The following is a 19,995-nucleotide window of genomic DNA, read 5'->3' as shown; positions in this document are numbered from 1 at the left end:
CTGCTAAAAATTGTAATCCAAAGAGGGGGGTAGAAAAAAAGGTGACAAACGAGACAGGGAAAAGGAGGAGGGAGGGAGAGAGGGAGGATACACCAAGATGAAAAGACTGAGGAGCTCGGGGCTGCACCAAAGAAAATGGGAAAGGAGAGAAAGAAGATTTAAACAACATTTTAAGGTAGGGAGAACTGTTTGGAGATGAGGTGAAAATGTCTTTTCCACGTGTGTGTTTCTGACCTCTCCTGACGACAGGACGTTGTTCATATACTCAAGGAAGGACTCGTCTCTGATTTCATTGTCGGTAAAGATGAAGGTGACGCCTTTTCCCTGCTGGCCGGCTGTTCTGTACAAACCTTTCAGGTCATCCATCAGGTTGGTTGTATTGTATGAACTGGAAAAGAACAATAACATACACATTTTATTTTTTCTCAGTTTAATAAAAGTAATTTTGTATTTCTAATAAAGGAGTCAGGGTGCAATTATTGTATAAGACCGGAAAATGTATTTATTTAAACTCTTTTAAGAGTGATGTGAAAATAATTTATAACAGCCTGACAAAAGCTGTTTGTTACATTCATCTATGAGTCAACGCTGCAAAGGGTCTTTCGTTCACATATCTGGGTCAATGCCATCACCTCATGGCAAAGACAAAGAGTCTCCACACCAGTGGATCACTGTATTTTTAGCCGTTCTGATCGGCTTTACTGTCACCTTTTCCAGCTGACAGAGAACTGAAAGTCAACACTTTTCTAAATTGTAGTACATAGTTGGATTACCAATGATAAAAGGGTTTGCTACATCTTGTTTTAAGCCCCAAATCCAGCATTGGCGTTTTAGTCTTGAAGGTCCAAAAAGCGACATTGCTTGGAGATGGTCTGAGAGGCCCTGCTGACTCAGTCTTACACCTTTGGGATGAACATGAGCGTTGTAACTGAGTGAACTTTTAACAGTAGCTCGCTCAATCCTGATATATTGGGAAATTTTGCAAGTCTAAATATTCAAAATCATAACAAAACAAAACAAGTGAGCCGAGATCGCCTAGGAGAGGTGGTCTCAGCTCGCTTCCATTCCAGACCTGGAGCGGTTTGTTTGCAGTGAGAACATAATCGACACAGCAACCAACACAACTCACTCATAACCATTGTTGTTTTTCCCGGGGTACGGAAGAAGAAACTCCTTCCGCGTTCATTTCTGACCAATGAGAGAACAGTTGGTTCGCGCATTGCATTTGTTAACAGCTTTGAACCGCTACAGACGGTTGCCTTGTGAACACAAACGCCACAAACGAAAAACGAAACAACTGTATCGATTTAGCCCCTGAACAAAACAAACGGGCCACAGGTCTGAAAGCACCCATAGATATAATCTGATGCACTTGGAAGCCTCCACAATTTCAGTTACTTATTGCTTCTGATACAAAGAAAGAACTCTTAATTTACAACCAGAACAAACTATATGTGGACAATTCATCAGGACCCAACATCATAATGACCATAGTTGGATTTCACTAAGGACCAGAATAATTGCCTTACGCTTTGGGGTTGTTTTAAGGATTAATACTGGAATTATTCACAGAACACAGTGGACTATTCTGGAAACTACCACACAAAGGGCTGGACATCTAGGACCTAATGCAAGTCTTGGGCATATTATTGGAACATGGTTTAAAGTATCAAGGGACATGCAAAAACATTTGAATAACTATCTAATTATTATTAGAATCTATTGGACCCCATGTAAAATGGCACAGCTAGGACTTAGAAACTGAGTTTCGTTGAAGATGTGATACTGCAGCTGGCACTGTCCTACATATGCTTTTGCCCCATGATAGATTCTTTATGGTCTTAGATTATCTCTTTTTCAATACTGCAATTTCTGGTCCGGTACAGCCTCTGCTGATCTGTCTACTTGGTGTGCTACCAAAGGAAAATGGGCTTAATGTCCACCGGATGTCATGGTGCAGGACAGCACTTATCACTGTTTGCACTAATCTGGATTTGTATACATGTACAGCAGGGCAAAAAAGTATCTAGTCAGCCACCAATTGTTCAAGTTCTCCCACTTAAAAAGATGAGAGAGGCCTGTCATTTTCATCATTGGTACATTTCAACTATGAGAGACAGAATTGGGGGAAAGAATCCTGGAAATCACATTGTAAGATTTTTATTGGATTAATTGGTAAATTCCTGGGTAAAATAAGTATTTGGTCATCTACAAACAAGCAAGATTTCTGGCTTTCACAGACCTGTAACTTCTTCTTTAAGAAACTCCTCTGTCCTCCACTCGTTACCTGTATTAATTTCACCTGTTTTAACTCGTTATCAGTATAAAATACACCTGTCCACAACTTCAAACAGTCACACTCCAAACTCCACTATGACCAAGCTGTCAAAGGACGTGAGAAACAAAATTGTAGACCTGCACCAGGCTGGGAAGACTGAATCTGCAATTGGTAAGCAGCTTGGTGTGAAGAAATCAACTGTGGGAGCAAAATCCCAGAACCACACAGGGAACCTAGTGAATGACCAGTGAAGGACCAAAGTAACAAAGGTACCATCAGTAACACACTACGCCGCCTGGGACTCAAATCCTGTAGTGCCAGACAGAAGAGGATAGAGAGAACGTTATATGGTCAGATGACAGCCCCAAAACATCACTGCTGTAGAGGAGATCTGCATGGAGGAATTGGCCAAAATACCAGCAACAGTGTGTGAAAACATTTGACCTCTGTCACTGCCAACAAAGGGTCAATAACAAAGTATTGAGATGAACTTTTGTTATAGATCAAATACTTATTTTACACTATAATTTGCAAATACATTCTTTAAAAATCTGACAATGTGATTTTCTGGATTTTTTTTTCATTTTGTCTCTCATAGTTGAGATATACCTGTGATGAAAATTACAGGCCTCTCTTATCTTTTAAAGTGGGAGAACTTTCACAACTGGTGTCTGACTAAATACTTTTTTCCCCACTGTATATGCCTTGGTATTTGTATAGATATAAGTGTGCACACACTATATGTATATAACACTAACTGTGATGGACTAGTCCTGGTAGAGAACAGTGACAGTCATGACGGTCAGAGCCATGCAGAACAGGAAAGGAAAAAAGAAATTAAATGACAGGGGTGTTACTCACTGGATAGACTCAGCTAAATGAGGGCCAGAGCTAGGTAAAGCTAGGTATTATGAATACATATTGTCTACTTCCACTTCTATATTGCACCTGAGAGCTGGAGAATTAATTTTCCTTATAAGACATAAATGTTTAAATTCTTATACTACATGTGAGCATCACCGTGTTAGAGTAATTTGGAAGATCTTGTATCCAGCTATGAACGAAGCCAGTCTGGTTAGGCTCTGTTTTCCAGATCCCCCGACACCCACCAACAGGGCATTACCTCCAGGTGTCCGGATTATCCTTGACACCTGAACACAAAACCACATGCAGAATTAGGATCCGATAAGCAGGTATTTTTGAAGAATTGTTTAAACAAAAAGAAGATAAGCAACAATAAAATATATACAGTAGGAAATAGTGTAAGTGCCCATGAGCAAGCTAAGATAAAGAAAGTAAAATTGGCTTAAATATCCACTTTTCAATTCTTTCCACAAAAAAATAACTTAATGTGCTTTTTTTTTATTACAATTATAGCTTTAACCTTTAAAGACGTCTGTAAAGTACCTTAATCAGATGGATCATTGCGTCCTGAAAGAAGACCATGTCCATGCCAGTTCCCCTGATGCTTTCGTTGTAGTGGCACAAGAACATGTTCAGACGGTCCTTTAAGCTCTCAAATGATTCAATAGGCTCGTACACCTTGGGCATATCAAAATCTGAGCTTTCTGGCTCTTCTCCTGAGGAAAGGTTTTTTACATTTAAAATGTTCACAATTAAAGATGGAGAAATATTTATACAGTGTAGAAATTTTCCATAACTGTGAGTTTTTTTTTAAATTTTCTTTAGTACCTGTGACTTCAGGGGCATCTCGTAAGAAGTCAACAAAATATCTTTCCACTCCACAGTCCACTATATTCTTGCGCTCCTCCCCGAGCTCCTCTTCCACCAACTTTGCCAGAGTCTGATCAAACCACTCCACATCGTCAGGCATTGTAAATCTATCAGCAATCACACGTTTGCACTCATGCTTCCACAGCATCAGCAAAACCTGGAAAATCATGTTTCTGTGTTAATGTTCTTATTCAATAAAGAAAGGCAGGTAAGGGTTCAAATTCAGCTGCATTTTATACACCCCTACAATTGGAAAGCAAAAACCTGTTCATTTGTTGACAGTTGTTCAGCTAAGTGGACTGTGTTGTAAACTTTACAAAAATGTGAACCATATTTGGCTAGATAACCTGATGTGGAAAATATATATCTTTATCCATTTATTAAGGCATCAAGCCAAGAACTTACATTGCAATGTCAAATTATAAATACTTTTTTTTTCTGCTTTATTCTTCCCTACCAACACACAAACTTGGAGTGCTCCCTGATACTATAAATGTCATAATGACTCATGTGGTCACGCATTAGCACTACAACATACAGGTAAGTAAAAATTCTCATCTTTCTGCCAGGCTCTTACTTCTCTTTGTATTAAAACCAATGACATGGTGAAAAATGAGACTTGTAACCCATTTACTACATTCTCATCCTAAGATAAACTTACAGTTTTTAGATCTTCAAGGGCTTTCCTTTTATTTTGGATCCAATGAAGTATACCTTAACTTGGCACTAGTTTGCCTTGTTCGAGTTTTATGTCATGTACAACTACACTCATAAAAGAAAATTCCAATAGGAATAGAAAGGTTGCAGAATGTAACGACAAAGTGAACCTCTTCTTACTTGGACAGAGTCCACCACCTCTGCACTTGTGCTGAGCATGCCTTGCCAGACCCTGGACAGATCCCTCAGATTGAAGACGTAGTGGAACTTTGCAGGCGTTGGAAGCATCTTGAGCTTGGTCAGCTGCCAAAGCCGGCGGGTCAGAGCTACCAGCCGAGGCATGGTGCTCTGAACGTCCTCAGTGAAACCACGGTGTGCACAGAAGTGGCCCTCACCGATAACACCTGGAGGACAATATCCATGGTTAGGTTAGATTTAAAGTTTTATCTAAAGTAGAGAATGCATTATGAAATAACATCTTTGGTTTCATTGGTTCATACATTTATCAGTAAATAAACTGAGTTAAATCTTTTCATTATTAGTGTCCTTGATCACGCTTGTATTTGTAGTACTCCCATGGGACACAAACAAATTGGCACTGCTACAGTAAACACTATACATCAATAATAATTCTTACACTATTTTACTCACCAAATATCTTATCCATAGAGGCATTGGAGGGTAGGGTGCAGTTAAAGATGGAAAACTGCCTTTTCAGTCTTTGTGGAATGTCATTACGCCCCCCACCTGGATGAATCATGGCTGCCAGAAACTGAACATCAACTATATTGGTGAACTCTCCGGGTTTCTCCAGGTTGAAGAAGCCGTTCTGCTCCATCAGCTGCCTTACAATTTCATTAGTGACCTATAATGGAAGGCGCAAAGTAAGCTTTAATGTCCACATCATATTAAACTAACAAAATAATAATAAACAAAAAAAAACTACTTCAAATAAATGATTGTTTAAAAGTTTTTTTTGTGGAAATTCAACAAACGTAATACAACTAGAGATTTTAGAGCAATCTCCAACCTGGTCTCCCCACTCATTGATGACAGGCATGTTGATGTCATCAATAAATATTGACATTTTCTTCCCAGCAGGGGGCCCATAGGTTGTCCCCATCCTTTTATCCACATAGCTTTCTACTGTCCTCTAAAAGAAAACCAGGGTTGGCAGAGGGGGGAAAAAGCAAATGGTGAGAGAAACACAATAAAACAATGGGTAGCGAAAGATAAGTTCTGCATTAGACATAATTCATTGTGATAGCTTGATCATGGTGCAGCTAAGCTATACTAAGGCAAAAGACAGAGGTGATTTATCCAACCTGCAACCTCTTAGTGATCAATGACCTCACACAAGTTCAGAACAATGCATGTAGAATATAAAAAAAGCAAAGAATGAAGCACTACGCTGTTATATACTGTATAAATGAATGAGAGGAGAAATAAACAGATTGTGATGCTTCACCTGGAACATGAGTGGTGTAGTAGCAGAGGAAAAGTTGAGACTTTTGCCCTGTTGCGTCTCCGGGTCATACTTTGACATGTAGCCCTTGATGATAACGGTCTTGGCTGTTCCTTGCTCTCCAATCAGCAAAACAGCCTGTAAGAAAGAAATATGTTTCCAACTGGTTTTTGCAGGGGAAAAAGGGACCAAACATAAATAGGTATTCATTTTTCTTTTGATAAAATAATTATTATTTTATCAACAGAAAACAGTGTCTCAACTGATAACCTTATACTCATATTAGAAAAATGTGTCAGTCAGTACTTTCAGTCAGTCAATAAACATAACATACATACATATATAGATACATGCCAGTGTGAGTATTTTTATATTGTTAAGTTTCTTGGCTAAAACCTTTTTTAACACTTAGATATACACTAGATCTGTTAAATTTACCTTGCCCTGTTTCGCAATTGTCTGAATTAAGAAGTCTGTTCTAACATTGTCCACGTTGGGAACCAAGATGGAGCTGTACTCTGGGGTGACGTCAGATGGATAGACATATTCCTCGACTCTAGAGCTCCAGTGGGCCCAACGACCTGGAAGACAAGACATTTTCATACATTTAAAAGAAAATGTATGGTCTACCAGTACGTACAAAACATGACAGTGATGCTTTCATGTAATCTTCCAAAAGTATAACATTTTCACTTTGCATTGAAAGACTTTTTCTTCTTTCTTTTTTTTTCTAAAAATGGCATCGACATCATCTGTTCTTGAGTGCATGATTACCATCTGCTGCGACGTAGTAGTCAAACATGGTGCCCTCACTGTCAGGAGGAATATCTGGCAAATTCAGACAGATGCTGTCATTTCCTCTAAACCAGGATTCCATTTTCTTCCGGTCATCCAGCTCAAGCAAGGCACCAACACTCCACATGAGGGCAAAGACATACAGTCGCTCCAGGTGCTCTCTAGATAATTCCCCCCACTGCTCCTGCATAAAGCAAAAAAATAAATACATTGAAAAAAAAAAGAGAGATTATGAGGGGGGAAAAAGAGATTGCTTTTCCATGATTTATTATCTTGAACAAATACATAAAAAAAAAGAAAAAGAAAAAGCAGTGGTTGTTGCCAGCCTATACAGCATAGATAGGTTGCATATAAACAGTTTGAGTTGCTGTGAAGTTTTCCTTATTTTGCTATGTTTCAGACTCGTATGCGAAAACTTAAATCAGTTAACACAACTTTCCAGGAGGTATAAATTGAAAGTCTATTAAAATAATATTCAACTAAAAAAAATATCCCCTACAGATTATCAGCTCTACGTGGTTACGTAACTGGATGCCTTCTCTCCTTGTCCTATCTAAGGCTTATAAGCATCTAAAAGGGATGATGAGCAGAGGGAGGCGTCATGCCTGGATTTGGGACTTACATGTTGCTTGGGAGAATCTTTTAAGCTTAACCAGTTCCATGATTGGGAGTGTCGGTGCACAAACCTTTGGAGTTTTGTCAAGCGATGTTCAATTGGCTTTAAGTGCAGAATTAAACTGGGTCCCTCCAGGATTTTTATTTCTTTGTTCATATATTCTTGGGTTTTATTGGTGGTATGCCTCAGAATGTTGCATTGGTAAAATGTAAACCCAACATTCTGAGCCCTTAAAAGTTTTTTGTATTGCATTTTTCCAAATCCATCATTCCCTCTATCTTACTCACTTGAATAAAAAACAATATGACTTCTGTTCTTGATTTTATTTTTTAGAAATGTAACAATCAGCTTTGAATTTAAGCCTGGTTACCCCTTTAAATTCCGACCACTCTTCTCTGACGTCAGTCTAGTTTGATAAGAAAAAAAATGATTAAAATAATAGTCCACTCAAACACAAAAACATGGAATAAATTGAGTACTGTACTTCCAAATAAGTGAATAATAAGTAGTAAAAACTAAGTACAGAAAATGAACCAAGTAAATCAAAAAGGTCCAAACAAAACCATCACAAATGAAATATGATAAAATTAAATCTTAGTTACGCCCATGTACATTTGCCAACTTCTTTTTAAAATTCCAATTCAATTCTATTTTCAAAGTCCAAAAAGAAAAAAATATGTCCATAAACTCTGTCCAAAGAAAAATAACTAATTGCAAATATTCCATTCAGGAAAACGAAAAAAATTATCCAAACTGGAACCGACTCGCCGGTAGTAAATGAGGAGACTCTGACCGGCTTTGGAAACCTTCCAGTTCATATAAATACATTTAAAAAAAAGAAAAGAAAAAGCTACAGGGTCCTCCATTTTGCAGTGGGACAATTCCCTCTAGCCGGGGCTCTTCAGTGGCCTGACTGACCCGCATGTCAAAAAAAAAAAAAAAAAACACAGCGGAATACATTGGTGCAGCTGATTGGCCTGCAGAAACTGGCACCGCCCACAAATAGAGTGATTTGTATTCATTAGTTATCACTGTGGTGATTGAAAATAAAACTTGACTTTGTCATTTTGAACAAACTGATCAACATGAAAAAACTACAAAAAAAGGGAGTTCAGTCACCTGCAAAATCACTTAAGTTTAATAAATTACAGACACAGGGGACACAGGTGTGTTACAAACTGCAAACTTTTATCTGATAGCTTGATGATCACTGTTGAGATTCTCCATGAGCCTTTTTATGTAGCTGTAATTATGGCCATGGCACAACTCCTGTCAAAACATTGTATTTAAATGTTGCTTCTTTTATAAGTTATACAGGTAGCTATACACATTTTTACTGTATTGTTAAACCTCACATCACCCCAAACATAGAACTACAAATTGATATTCTTGGTATACAGTAGGACACATTTGGGGCTTCCTGGTATAACCTGGACAAAAGTAAACAACCATCCATCCATTTGCAATACCCGTTTATCCTTTGCAGGGTGACGGGGGTCTGCTGGAGCCTATCCCAGCTCATTACAGGTGAGAGGCAGGGACAGGTCACCAGTCTATCACAGGGCCACATATACAGATAGACAACAATGCATACTCACACTCACACCTGCAGGCAATTTAAAATCACCAATTAACCTACTACACATGTTTTTGGACTGTGGGAACAAGCCGGAGTAACCGGAGGGAACCCACACAAGCACGGGGAGAACATGCAAACTCCACACAGAAAGACCCCCGGTGGGCCAGGGAGTCGAACCGGGGACCTTCTTGCTGTGAGGCAACAGTGCTACCCACTAAGCCACCATGCTGCTGAAATTAAACATTTAAGTTAATAATATGTGATAAACTGACAGTGTGATATTTTGTCATTGTCCACATCTGTGCCCGTCCAACACAGAAAATAGTAGCAAAACTGCCAGTGAAGAGGGTTTTATTAATCAACGTTAAATGCTGATGAGAGAACTTTTGGTTTAATTAGTTTATCAGTGTATTTATGTGGTTTGCTGTAAATTATGTGATTGTAACTATTTATCCTTGCTGGTTAATTGCGTTTTACGTCTGAGGTTAGGACAGTCCAGTAGTTATAAAGATGAACTGGTAGCAGATACAGAGCAACAGCAAGTGATTGTTTCAAGAATGACACATTAACAGTAAACATAAACAGAATACAAATATTTGGTGACAGTCCTATTGATTAGTTTTTCTTGATGTAATGATTACACTCTTTCCCCTTATATCTGGGTCTTCTCAGGGTAATCTCAGCCTGTGTGTCGCTGAGAAAAAACAAGATGTTGGTTTAAGTTTGAATTATGTATGAAATCGTATATGTTAATTTTATTAATATAAAATAGAGCTGCAACGATTAATTATTACTAAATTACTAATTAATGGCAAACTATTTTGATAATCAACTCATTGTTTTGAGTCTTTTATGTGAAAGAATAAAAAGTCACAATTCTCAGATTGCAGCATCTCAAATATGAATATTTTCTGGTTTCTCTAGTCTATGACAGTAAATTGAATATCTTGGGACTGTGGACTTTTGGTTTGTACAAAATAAGACATTTGAGGATGTCTTCTTGGGCTTTGGGGAACAGTGATCAACATTTTTCACAATTTTCCCCATTTTATAGACCAAAAGTCAAATAGATTTAGTTATATTTTTGTTTACATTTTGTATCCGTAGCAGCTAAATACCAGCAGCAATTTACAATTGTGTGTGCATGGATTTGTGATTGTGTGCAGCACCTGCTCAAGTGCCAGCATATGTGTGTATGTAGGGGTGGCCTGAGTGAGTGTACGACTCCCAGCCCTGTACCCAGGTGACAGAAAAGAGGAAGATGAAGTAGCCCTTCAACATCAAATAAAATAGTCACATTTAACCAGGTGGTGCGTTAACCTTGCAAATAAGTTTTGTTTGTTTGTTTGTTGTTTTTTTCCCTAAGTACAGTACACCTATAGTAACACATTTATCTACTGTTTTGTGGCTTTGTCACAACAATAATGAAGGTTGTTGTGCTCTTGGGCATTTTCACAAAACGGGAATATTCCTGAATTTTCTTTCTTGAATGTGCGTATCAGGTCTTCAAAAAATTCTCTCCAGCAAATGGTTTGTTTTTTGTGTTTGTTTTTGGTTTGACATACACCGCCCTTGGTGTTATCTTGCCAAGCATTGTAAAATAACATTAGCACAGAAAGACTGGAAGAACATTTTGAAAAATAAACCTTTAAATATTGACATATGGTACTGTACATTTTTCAGTAATCAATGGTTCAAATTTTGACTTGAAAGGATGAGATTTTACTCTAAACTGTAAGAGCATTTCACATTTTTCCATTGTATAAGTGATGATGAATCAGGTTCGTCATTTGTTAACTATTTAATTTTTGATTCATATAATAGCTACTATTATAGGCTAATATAAAATAAAAGATGGCAGCCTCTATAAAGACTGATAAGGGGGAAAATTATGATATTATAGGGGTCATAACCATTTCCATCTCCATTGCACATTATAATTTTTTCTCAGTACATCATAGAACATTAATGTTTAATATTAACAATGCAATTAAGTAGACAACTATTTTATTCTCTTGAATAATGTTAATTTAAGTTAATGTAATGTAGTTGCAAGTTATGATTGACAACGAGTTTCAAAAAGGTTTCACAACTTCACTTCACTTCATTGATTCTCCAGACATGAAATGTCACGTCTCTTGGACTAAGGGCCTGAACTTGTGGGTGAGGTTGAGAGGTACTGGCTACTGTATATATAGGCTCACCTCTACGCTCAGTATGGGTTCTGGGAGCAATCGCCTCGAGAGGGGCTGGACCTTGTTCCACTCGGGAGATTCCCATGGTGAGAGGAATGAGGCTGGAGTGGGATTTCAGCCCCACAGGTTCTAAATGTTGTTTGTGCTTATGCACCAAAAAGCAGTTTGGAATACCCAGCCTCTTGGAGTCTCTGCCAGGTGTGCTTGCAAGTGCTCCTAAAGGGGATTCCACTGCCCTTTTTGTTGACTTCAACACACATGTGGGTAATGTTACCTGGAAGAGTGGGATTGGGGGGAACAGCTTCTCTGATCTGAACCCGAAGAACTGTATCAGTAGAAAAAAGTGTCCGGTGACAGATTTGTGCACTCAGACAGTGGACAGTTTAGCTTGTTTAGTTTAGCACCTGATAATACAGTAGTCTGGAGGCTTCTGTGAGAAGCAAGACAAGGTTTTTGAATGACTATTGATGCTACTGTATGTCAGCCTTATACATAAAAGGAGGGTCTGGACCCTCCTGACATACATAGACGTCAAATGTGACTTTTGTAACAAAACATTCCATTTTTATTTCTATTTTTACTTGCACAGTCATTGTTTTTTGGTAACATGACTAAATATTTAATCAAATGTACAGTAAATGCTGTTTTCTATGCAGTCTGTTTTCATGAAAGGAGATTCAAGAAAGCTGCAATCCTACCTTTGTTGGAATGAGTCCCTGCAGCATGTTTATGCACTGCATGATGACAAAGGCCTCCAGCATATCCATCTTGAACTCCAAGGACTGCATACTGAAGCGATATAGTTCAGAGAAGGAGGAGAAGAGCTGCCTCAGTACCTCTGCCTCCTGAGGGCAACGTTTCTTTAACCAGCCCTAAGAAGAATAAGCACATCTCTTTGGTTTGCTGTGATTACATAAATTACTGTATTGCTAGTTTTAATGACAATATCTAACTATAAAAGTATATGCGGGTGCATATAAAGTATGTTTGAAACAATATATTTGTATTCATGTTAAAATAAAAAATGATTGCCCAGTTTTGTGATGTTTATTTCTAGATGTAACAAAAATTCCATAAACCCATAACAAACTACTATTATTATTCTTGCTGGAAAATTATGGAAAATGAGAAAACGTTCTTTTCAGGCAACATCATTCATTTTGAAAATGTTTAATATAGAATTTAGGACGTTCTTTAATATAGTTTAAATGTTCAGTTCTTATTTACCTCCAGTATAGGGTTCCAGCTGAGCACTGAGGAGCTCATGAACACCATGCCATTACGTGACACTGTGGCAGGGGAAGCGTTGTCAATATTATGTGGCTCAAAAACCACCTTACAGTTGGGAGCCATTGGTATACGGTCTCCATTTGCCAGCGTCAGAGTTCTGTTGTCGTCCAAAACTGAGTTCAGATTTTCAATCCAGATGGCATCAACAGGTCCATCTAGCACTATCCAGATGTGCTCTCCTGGGAGACAAAAACGTTATATTGCAATAAATTGGTTCTCTAAGCCACAACAGGAATGAGATATACCTATGAATATGCACTTGATGCATGTCTTGCTAAAAAACTATGAATTGTCTTTTAGCAAGAAATATGAAATATTCACAGATGAATGTCACAAAGTGCTTCACAGGGCAAGAAAAACAGAAAAGAAACAACACATTACACAAAATACATACGATTAAAAATACAGCAACATAGCAATACAGCAGAGATGACTTATCACTGATTTCCCAAAGGCTTCATTTAATAAACATTTCAGCAGAAAGTAACCCGATGGTTTCTTTAATCATTGGCATTAAATTATCTGGGGCAGGAATGATGACCAGTCTTATCAGGTCATTGTTGGCAGTAGTTAAAACATTAAAATCTACCCCTTATTGTAAAAATAGATAAACACATAAATATTTAAATCTAAAATGTCTAAAGCCTATGTTTGATGTCAGAGCAAGATACAGTTAGTGTAACTGATGGGCATTAATGGATGTGGGTGGCACATTTGGATTTTTTGTCAAGTTAAATTTTAAATTTTGCTTTATAATCATATTATTTGAAAAGCATATCATGACTCAACAATTATATTCAAAATTAATATAATATAATATGATTATTTAAAATAAAAAATAGAATAAAAATAAAATGAATAATTAACAACAGTGAATTTGGAAATAATTGTAATAATTATGTCTTATATAGCTCTGCACATGTACGTTGTACAAAAGAAAATACAATTGATTTCAAAACAAACCAAGCCACAACTACTAAATCAGATAATGACAATGTGTGCGTATTCTGTTTGCAAGACGTATTCCTTATTTTCTTCAGAAATATTGTATCCTCACCCCCAGGTTCTTCTTCACAACTACATTTAGTTCACTGAATGGTCAGGTCCTATTTAGTTTAAGTACAGTTTTTATGTATCAAGTGATATCAATCATAGCCTACTCTCTTTTTTTGAAAAAATTGTATTCAACATTGTCAAAGTGTCTCCGGGCACACTTCATTCATACCTGGTACTTTAAAGTCTCAGGAGCTTCTAGATGACCTTTATCAGTGAGGCTCACTACTGATTTTAACATTCACTAATGTCTAAGTGTAAAGATAATGAGGGACAAATCTTTCTGACCTTTCTTTGCTTTAAGTGTTTTCCTCCAAAGTGTAGAGAAGATGCCATCAGTCCAGTCGTTTGTGGCTACATCCAATCGACCAAACATCTGGGGTGCTGTGATGGCTTTGGGGTTCATGCGCATCTCTCTGTGGGGATGACCACACTCTGGGAGAAACACACAAACAGACATTTTCTGCATTTTCAGGGGATCGAGTATTTTACATGCCAAACATTTTAGTACAAAAAAACAGTCATCAGCTATAACATTGTGACCATTGACCGGCAGCATGAGTAGGCACGGCTCAACTTGCTAAAATGCCAAATGCTGCAGGGAATATGTGCATCCTAGCATTCACATGAATGCTATTTTACAGAACAATCACACTCTTCCTAGATGGTAACACCAATCCCTTACAGTAGCTACCTCCCCCAGCATGTCAGCAGAGGGACCCTTAGCACATTTTCAGGAAGCATTCCAAGAACACAGTAAAGAATCTGCTGTGTTCATTTGGTCTCCAAACTCCCAAAATATCTATTTGATGTGACCTGCTGGCATCTGTGGGAGACCCCTACCCTACAACCTCCAGGCCCCAAAGCATCTATTGCTAATATTACTATACCAGACACTTCAGAACACCCGAAAATGTTTTTTGTCCAGACCCTGACTGGCCAGAACTCACTAAGCAGGACGACCTGCTTAGTGGTCATAATGATTCAAGGCAGTTTACTGCATATAATACAGCAAGGCAAAGTAACCAGTGTCTTATTTACATATAGGTAACTGTTTAGTTAATCCTTTTGAAAAAAAAAAAAAAAAAAAAAAAACAGCTTCCCTTTATAATAACAGAAAGTAATTGAGAGGCTTTAGCTATAGTTTCAAAAATTACAACTACCCTGGTTGTGTCTGCATGTCACCACAAACTACATGTGACAATTGGAATTTGTATGTAAAAACAGTTTCCTGATTAATATGCAAATGTTTTGAGAGATGTGCTCCAAAACCTAACCACCTCAGCTGCTGCATATAAAGTGATGTTGAATATGGACCAACACATTTATTGAGCACAAGATCCTGGCACGATGATACAATGGAGGCAAAAAAGAAACTTTGTTTATTTGAAAGTAGATGATTTCCCCTTTTGTTGATTGTGTCGAAGATAAACACAGTAATTTAAAAAACAATTCCTTTATCACAGCTTTGTGCATCATCCACAAACTTTTACCTGTCATGGCCCTCATCAGTGTGTGGATACACGTCGTCTTTCCAGCCCCACTCGGCCCCAGAGCCATCATGCCATGTCGAACTTTCTGGGTCTCAAATAACTGGATGATCTTCAGCTTCCAGGGAGGGTGGCTGATCAGACCTGCTTCCTCCACCTGAAGAACCAGAGAATAAACATTTTTCGATTCAACTATAAATAATAAAACAACAAAGCTTAGTACACCATGTATAATGACCTGTTTCAGATGATATCATCAAACCTTTGATTTTACTAAACTGTGAAGTGAAGCCTTATATAGTCAGAGAAAGACATAAAAGAAAGAATGATAGATTTCACCTTTTACTCTGATTCTTTTCAGTGCACTATTTCTTTTGTATTTTGTTGTTTTTTAACAAATGCTTAGGTAAGGTCCTTGGCAAGCAATAAATGGTCTGTATCCCTTTGAGTGCTATATCTTGAGGCACTTAAGAATGACATGAAAAACAGAGCAGTCTCACAGTCCATTAAGCTTTTGTCCAGTTTACTTAGCATCTTCACTTCTCCCTCGCCCTTTGTTTACTTTTTCCACAGTCTTTGTTCACCCACTCTCTCTCTCTCATCTTCCATGCAGTCTATTCTTCTGAAATGTCATTTTCTTTCTTGAAAACACCGATAAACACATCCCTCACTACCTCCCACCTGTTTGTCGATGGCAGCCTCCAGTTCAGGGTAACCCTCTTTGTCGAGTTGGATCCCTGGGAAGAGGTCCTCGATCAAGCTCAGAAAGAGCGGCTCATCCTCGTCGATCTTAGAAGCACATGCATTTGCACACATTTTCAAAAACCCACACAAAACAGCTAAGACATATTTTTGTGTTAACCCTGATTTTGATGTTAAGTTCTTTACATTATGATTAACTTATAATACATTGTATTATGTTGAATGAATGGATTATTACAGATAACTTAAATTTTCTCCCATGTTAAAGAGTGAAATGATTCTTGATTCTCTACTGTATACTTCAGAGACTGACCAGTTTGGAAAGATTCATGTCCCTCAGTACTCTCATGACGATGGTGGACTCTGTGTCAGTGGGGTTGGATCGCTTGGCCGCTCCCAGAGTTCGTAGAACTGACAGGATGTTGCGCAAGCCAAAGTCATAGTGAACCTAGACAATCAGAGATTCATTTAAGGTTGCAGGGAACTGTGAAAAACCTGGTCACATACAACAATAACATCCATGTTTGAATTAATTTCCACGGTGTAGTGCAGTCTCACACTACAAAGACTGTTTACATTATATTATGAACTGGAGACAGCTCCACAGTTGAATTAAGTCATGTTATTTTTGTTTTTACCTGTTTAGACAGTTGCTCCTCACACAGCTTATACAGAGTGAAGAACTTGCGTGCCAGCTCCATGTTGTCTATAAACCCACAGCTGGCCAGTTTTACTCTAATAATTATCTGACGATCAGGAACCATCATGGCTACAGAGCGGAAGTTGATCTTAAGGTTTTCAGGAAGTTCCTGGCGGCCTGCATAACCTGGGTTCTGATGATGCATGAGAAGAGCAATTAGATGTGTTAACTGAATGAAACAGAAAAACATCATGATTAAATGTTGCAGTGTGATTTGAACAAAGACATTTAGACCTCAAAACCTCTGGCTACAAGTACTATAACAAATTAATGCCAAATGCATCAAGTGTGGGAAAAGTATAGGGAAGTTTTAGTAAAAAAATATTAGAATTATTAGCTTAATTAATTAGAAAAACTCCTATACTATAGTGCATTATATTCATGCAAACCACCTGTAGAGTCCATTTGTTTGTACTGATAATCATGGGTAAAACATTCAGTTTCTCTCAGTTAAATCCCTATAACTGTGCCTTGGGGAGTTTTACATTTTCTACAAAGCCTGTGTTTTTACATCAAACAGCTATAACATTATGGCTACTATAATGAACAGGTCTCTTTGCTATGCTCCCAAATGAGATCTGACCAGTCAGAGACTGGACAAAGAACACATACGAGTGTTTTAGAGTGTTAAGAGTGTGTAGTGAAGTGTTAGCAATACATCTTTTGGTGTGTTTTTTGTGGGGTGGTGTCTCTTTGGATTGGCAAAGCTTCCCATAGATGCCTTTAGGTCATCAGATTGGTATCTGGGGAGTTTACACATTAAACTCTTCTTTATTGTCTTTAAGCACTTCCCAAAGAAAACCATTGAAGGGACCACTGATGGCATGCTGCTACTTTGGGCGAATAAAGTTGCCATGTTGAAAGAGGGATTTGATTGGTCTGGGTGAATAATGTTCAGGCAGAACATTGCATTGTAAAAAAAATGACCAGTGTTTACTCACGTTGACCGTAAGTGGTCATAATGTTAGAGCTGATCATTGTATATATAAACACGCACGCACGCACGCACGCACGCACGCACGCACGCACGCACGCACGCACGCAACAGGCAAAGAAAATGATCTCTGAAAACTTTAACCAAAGTCAAATTTACTCTGTTCTCTTCTTTTTAATGAGCTGCCTTTGAACAGCTGCGGACACTGAGGAGATATCAAAGGATTTCTGTAAAGCATGATAATGAAAGGGGGAGTATTATTAAAAAGGGGACTGTCCTATTTGTTCCAAGTACGTCAGTTTACCATGCCAAATTAATGAACCAGTTACAACATCAGACAATGTTGACAAAGATTGAAAACCGGTCACACAACTGAATGGGGAAATGTATACATTTTTTTGGAAAGAACTGCGCCCGTCTCATATCTCCTCGAACCAAACAGAACAGAACATCTGCCCTTCCATGAACAAACACAGTAGGACATGTTTGCAGGGAAAATAGAAACAAAGAGCTGTGCTGATCAGCTTATTTTATTTAAAAGTCTTGCTTAATTACTGTCATGTTTGTCAGTGATAAAGAAAGACATGGTGTGAAAATAAGGAGCTGGTTTTGAGGTGGGTTGCAAAGTGGAATACAGAACAGACATTGAACGGTAAGTGGGCTCGAATAATTTAAATAGAATGCCATCTGTGAGTTTTGCCAACTAATGTAACAAGAAATGAACTGTATGACTTGCAAGAATTGATGCTATAGTGGATTTTTTTATTTTTACTAACTTATTTCTTGTGAAAAGCATTGTCATACTACTGACCATTGTAAGGAAGATGCCAAACTCTGGATTCATCTCAACATTTTCCCCATCGGTGAAGACAAAGTTTTTACGACGTTCCTTCTTGCAGGTCAGAACTATTGAAATCTGTTGGGCCGCCACCGATAGAACTGGAAGGTTGATGCGATTGAACTCATCAAAACAGCCCCACGAACCAGACTGAGCCAGACCTGGAAATCATGCACAACTTCATAGTCATTTTATTGCAGACTTACCAATTATTGTCACATGTGCTGTATATCATAGACTAATTGTCTTATCTCTGTATGTCTGTCCATTTGCCTCTAGCATCATGATTTTTACCTTTGAATATTCTTCCCAAGCCTCTGAAGTCCATCTGGTCAGAACAGTTGAAAACCACAACATACTTTCCCAGACAGCGACCCATGTCCTTTATCGTCTCAGTCTTTCCTAATGTCAAAACGTAAATCATACGTGTCATAAAATCATTAAAAGGAAATCATAAACTTTAAGTACTTAAAGGCATTCTGATCCTTCATTTCAAGTATTTTTCTTTCCTAGTTAAATTATTTCTCTCCCTATCCCATTAATAAAGTGTCAATCCCTGTGGGACTGATCGAAAAACAAATGGTTAATTCTACACAGCTACTACACAGTGGACATGTTCATGCAAGATCTAAGGTTTTGTTTTGATTATTGTTTAAACTGGACGCTACGAGCAACGTGTCATAAAACCTGAACCTCTTACCTGTCCCGGCGGGACCAGCAGGGGCTCCACCCATACTCATACCAAGAGCCTGCGCCAAGGTGATATAACATCTGTAATAAATAAAATAAATTAACTAGAGCAAATTAATTCTACGTTCAGAGGTCAGAGGTGAAGAACATATAAAGGACACTGAAGTTAATAGAATTTAGTTATTTGCTTAACATATATTTTAATGATTAGTGTGACTGACAGGAGGACTTTATCCTAGTCCCTCTGGCTCAATATTTGCAACATAGTTTGCATCATTCAGAAAACATACAACAAACCAGACTCCTAATTTTAAAAACATCTCAAAATCAGATTATTTGCTCATGTTTATCTTTCAGCTTAACACAGCGAACACAAGACAGATGATAAAAGGAAGGGGACAGTGAATGACAGAGAGCCAAACAGAAGAGCATATACTAACTGTAGAAAATAAATCAGAAATTGTATCAGGCAAAGAATGATTACAGTGAGAACATCAAGGCTGCCTTGGTGCAGTGTTTGGTCCTACATACCACATCTTTGGAGAGCTGCTCTCAGGTCTCTGCTAGTAATTCCCTTTCTGCTGCTGTCCGTTCATATCTCCCTCTCTTTGCCTCTTCATATATCTCTGTGATGGTGGTCTGAACCTGGTTGTTGGTTTACTTCTGCCTCTCTCCTTTGCCTGATTCCCCTAATCTCTCTCTAAGGTCACACTGTCTCTTAGAGGTGTTGATCACAAATGTTTCCTCCTCCTCTCTAATTTCATCTACTCCAAGCATCAGGGCTAAACTGCAGTTATACACCTCAAGTCCATTCATTAGTCCACCAGACAACCTGTAAGCAATTCAATACAAACTGTCACTGGGAGCATTGATGAGCATTGTGAGTGTACAGTCGCAAATGCTACGGCAGTCTCATAAAATACTTTGTAGCTGTAGAAAGTCATTATCCCTTTTCTTCTGATCCATAAATATTTCTAAA

At 38.1% G+C, this 19,995-nt stretch overlaps 1 protein-coding gene across 1 annotated transcript in view; it reads right to left on the bottom strand.

Annotated features, from left to right (window-relative positions):
- dnah5 (dynein, axonemal, heavy chain 5) overlaps positions 1-19,995 on the bottom strand; it is a 123,508-nt gene that overhangs the window by 56,560 nt on the left and 46,953 nt on the right. Inside the window, exons 41-60 of the mRNA XM_061716416.1 lie at positions 19,027-19,097; positions 18,621-18,728; positions 18,300-18,487; positions 16,493-16,687; positions 16,168-16,302; positions 15,834-15,941; positions 15,156-15,309; positions 13,951-14,097; positions 12,547-12,788; positions 12,018-12,191; positions 6,909-7,113; positions 6,573-6,715; positions 6,138-6,272; positions 5,700-5,822; positions 5,321-5,534; positions 4,850-5,073; positions 3,971-4,169; positions 3,686-3,858; positions 3,299-3,429; positions 235-388 (exon numbers count right to left, since the gene is read on the bottom strand). Of these exons, the coding sequence (XP_061572400.1) occupies positions 235-388; positions 3,299-3,429; positions 3,686-3,858; positions 3,971-4,169; positions 4,850-5,073; positions 5,321-5,534; positions 5,700-5,822; positions 6,138-6,272; positions 6,573-6,715; positions 6,909-7,113; positions 12,018-12,191; positions 12,547-12,788; positions 13,951-14,097; positions 15,156-15,309; positions 15,834-15,941; positions 16,168-16,302; positions 16,493-16,687; positions 18,300-18,487; positions 18,621-18,728; positions 19,027-19,097 (3,223 nt within the window). The remainder of the gene's footprint in view (positions 1-234; positions 389-3,298; positions 3,430-3,685; positions 3,859-3,970; positions 4,170-4,849; positions 5,074-5,320; positions 5,535-5,699; positions 5,823-6,137; positions 6,273-6,572; positions 6,716-6,908; positions 7,114-12,017; positions 12,192-12,546; positions 12,789-13,950; positions 14,098-15,155; positions 15,310-15,833; positions 15,942-16,167; positions 16,303-16,492; positions 16,688-18,299; positions 18,488-18,620; positions 18,729-19,026; positions 19,098-19,995) is intronic.

This window comes from Cololabis saira, chromosome 3, assembly GCF_033807715.1.
Source record: "Cololabis saira isolate AMF1-May2022 chromosome 3, fColSai1.1, whole genome shotgun sequence".
Lineage (NCBI taxonomy): Eukaryota > Metazoa > Chordata > Actinopteri > Beloniformes > Belonidae > Cololabis > Cololabis saira.
This window is presented reverse-complemented; position numbering and strand designations above follow the sequence as displayed.